We start from the raw sequence: 1,192 nt of genomic DNA on the forward strand, positions 1-1,192 counted from the left end.
GTTTTATGAACCCCAAAGCCCTGGTGACTTCTAGAGATGAATTGGACAGGGTGACCTTCAAAGCCAAGGTAGTCACTCCTTGTTTTTCTCCAAACCAGGATTTCCCATTCCCAAACCTCGGCTGGATGGAGGAGGAAGCTGCGAGGAAGAGGAAGATGCCCCAGGACCCCCAGGCAGGTGAGGAGGAAGTCACTGCCCCTTTCCCCCTCCCTTCTCCTCCATCTCCCAGCCCAGCATCGCCCCTGGCTGCAGGACAGCCCTGCTGCTGTTGGGGGATGGACTGGGGGGATCTCCTTCCCCTTCCCTCTGGCATGGAGGCAAATCCCAAATCCTCTCCTTGTCCTTCCTCCCGCAGGCAGTGAGCTAAGGGTGGAGACCAGGAAGGACAAATCCTTGCAGCAGAACCTTGTGGAAGAGGCTTTTTTGAGCAGCTCCATGAGCCAGGAATTGAAGAGGGAGGAAAAGGCCCAGAGATGCTGCACAAGGAGGGACTGCAAACCCAGCCCAGGGTGCTCTGAGGAGCGAACACCCACCCTGAGCCGGGAAGGCAACCAGAGCCTTAATCAGAGTTCAGAACTGCAGGTTCCTGAGCAGCTTCATGATTGGGAGAAGCCCCACAAGTGCTTGGAGTGTGGGAAGAGCTTTGGCAAGAGATCCAACCTGGTCATCCACCAGCGCATCCACACTGGGGAGAGACCTTATGAGTGTGAGGAATGTGGGAAGAGCTTCAGCCACAGGTCCAGCCTGATCCACCACAAGAGGATCCACACCGGGGAGAGACCCTATGAATGTGAGCAATGTGGGAAGAGCTTCACTCAGAACTCCCACCTGATCTACCACAAGAGTATCCACACAGGGGAGAGACCCTATGCGTGTGGGGAATGTGGCAAGAGCTTCATTACCAGCTCCAACCTGATCATGCACCAGATGATCTACACTGGGGAGAGACCCTATGAGTGCCCTGAGTGTGGGAAGAGGTTTCAGACCAGCACCCATCTCCTCCAGCACCAGGTGATTCACACAGACGAGAAGCCTTTCCGCTGCCCTGAGTGCAGGAAGGGCTTCAAGAACAAGTCCACCCTCATCAGGCACCGGCGCATCCACACTGGGGAGAGACCCTATGAGTGTGGAGAATGTGGGAAGAGCTTCAGCCGGAGGTCCTACCTGATCCGCCACAAGATGACCCACACTG

The 1,192-nt window shown here is 56.0% G+C and overlaps 1 protein-coding gene across 1 annotated transcript; it reads left to right on the forward strand.

Annotated features, from left to right (window-relative positions):
• Nucleotides 1–101: 101 nt before the first annotated feature.
• Nucleotides 102–1,188, forward strand: LOC146420505 (uncharacterized; the record flags this gene model as incomplete). The annotated part of the gene is made up of 2 exons (XM_085048195.1): nt 102–177; nt 356–1,188. Coding segments are annotated over exons 1-2 (885 nt in total), but the record flags the coding sequence as incomplete, so codon positions are not given.
• Between the last annotated feature and the right edge of the window lie 4 nt (nt 1,189–1,192).

Source organism: Lichenostomus cassidix, unplaced genomic scaffold (genome assembly GCF_008360975.1).
Source record: "Lichenostomus cassidix isolate B80296 unplaced genomic scaffold, HeHo_3.0 HiC_scaffold_340, whole genome shotgun sequence".
NCBI lineage: Eukaryota > Metazoa > Chordata > Aves > Passeriformes > Meliphagidae > Lichenostomus > Lichenostomus cassidix.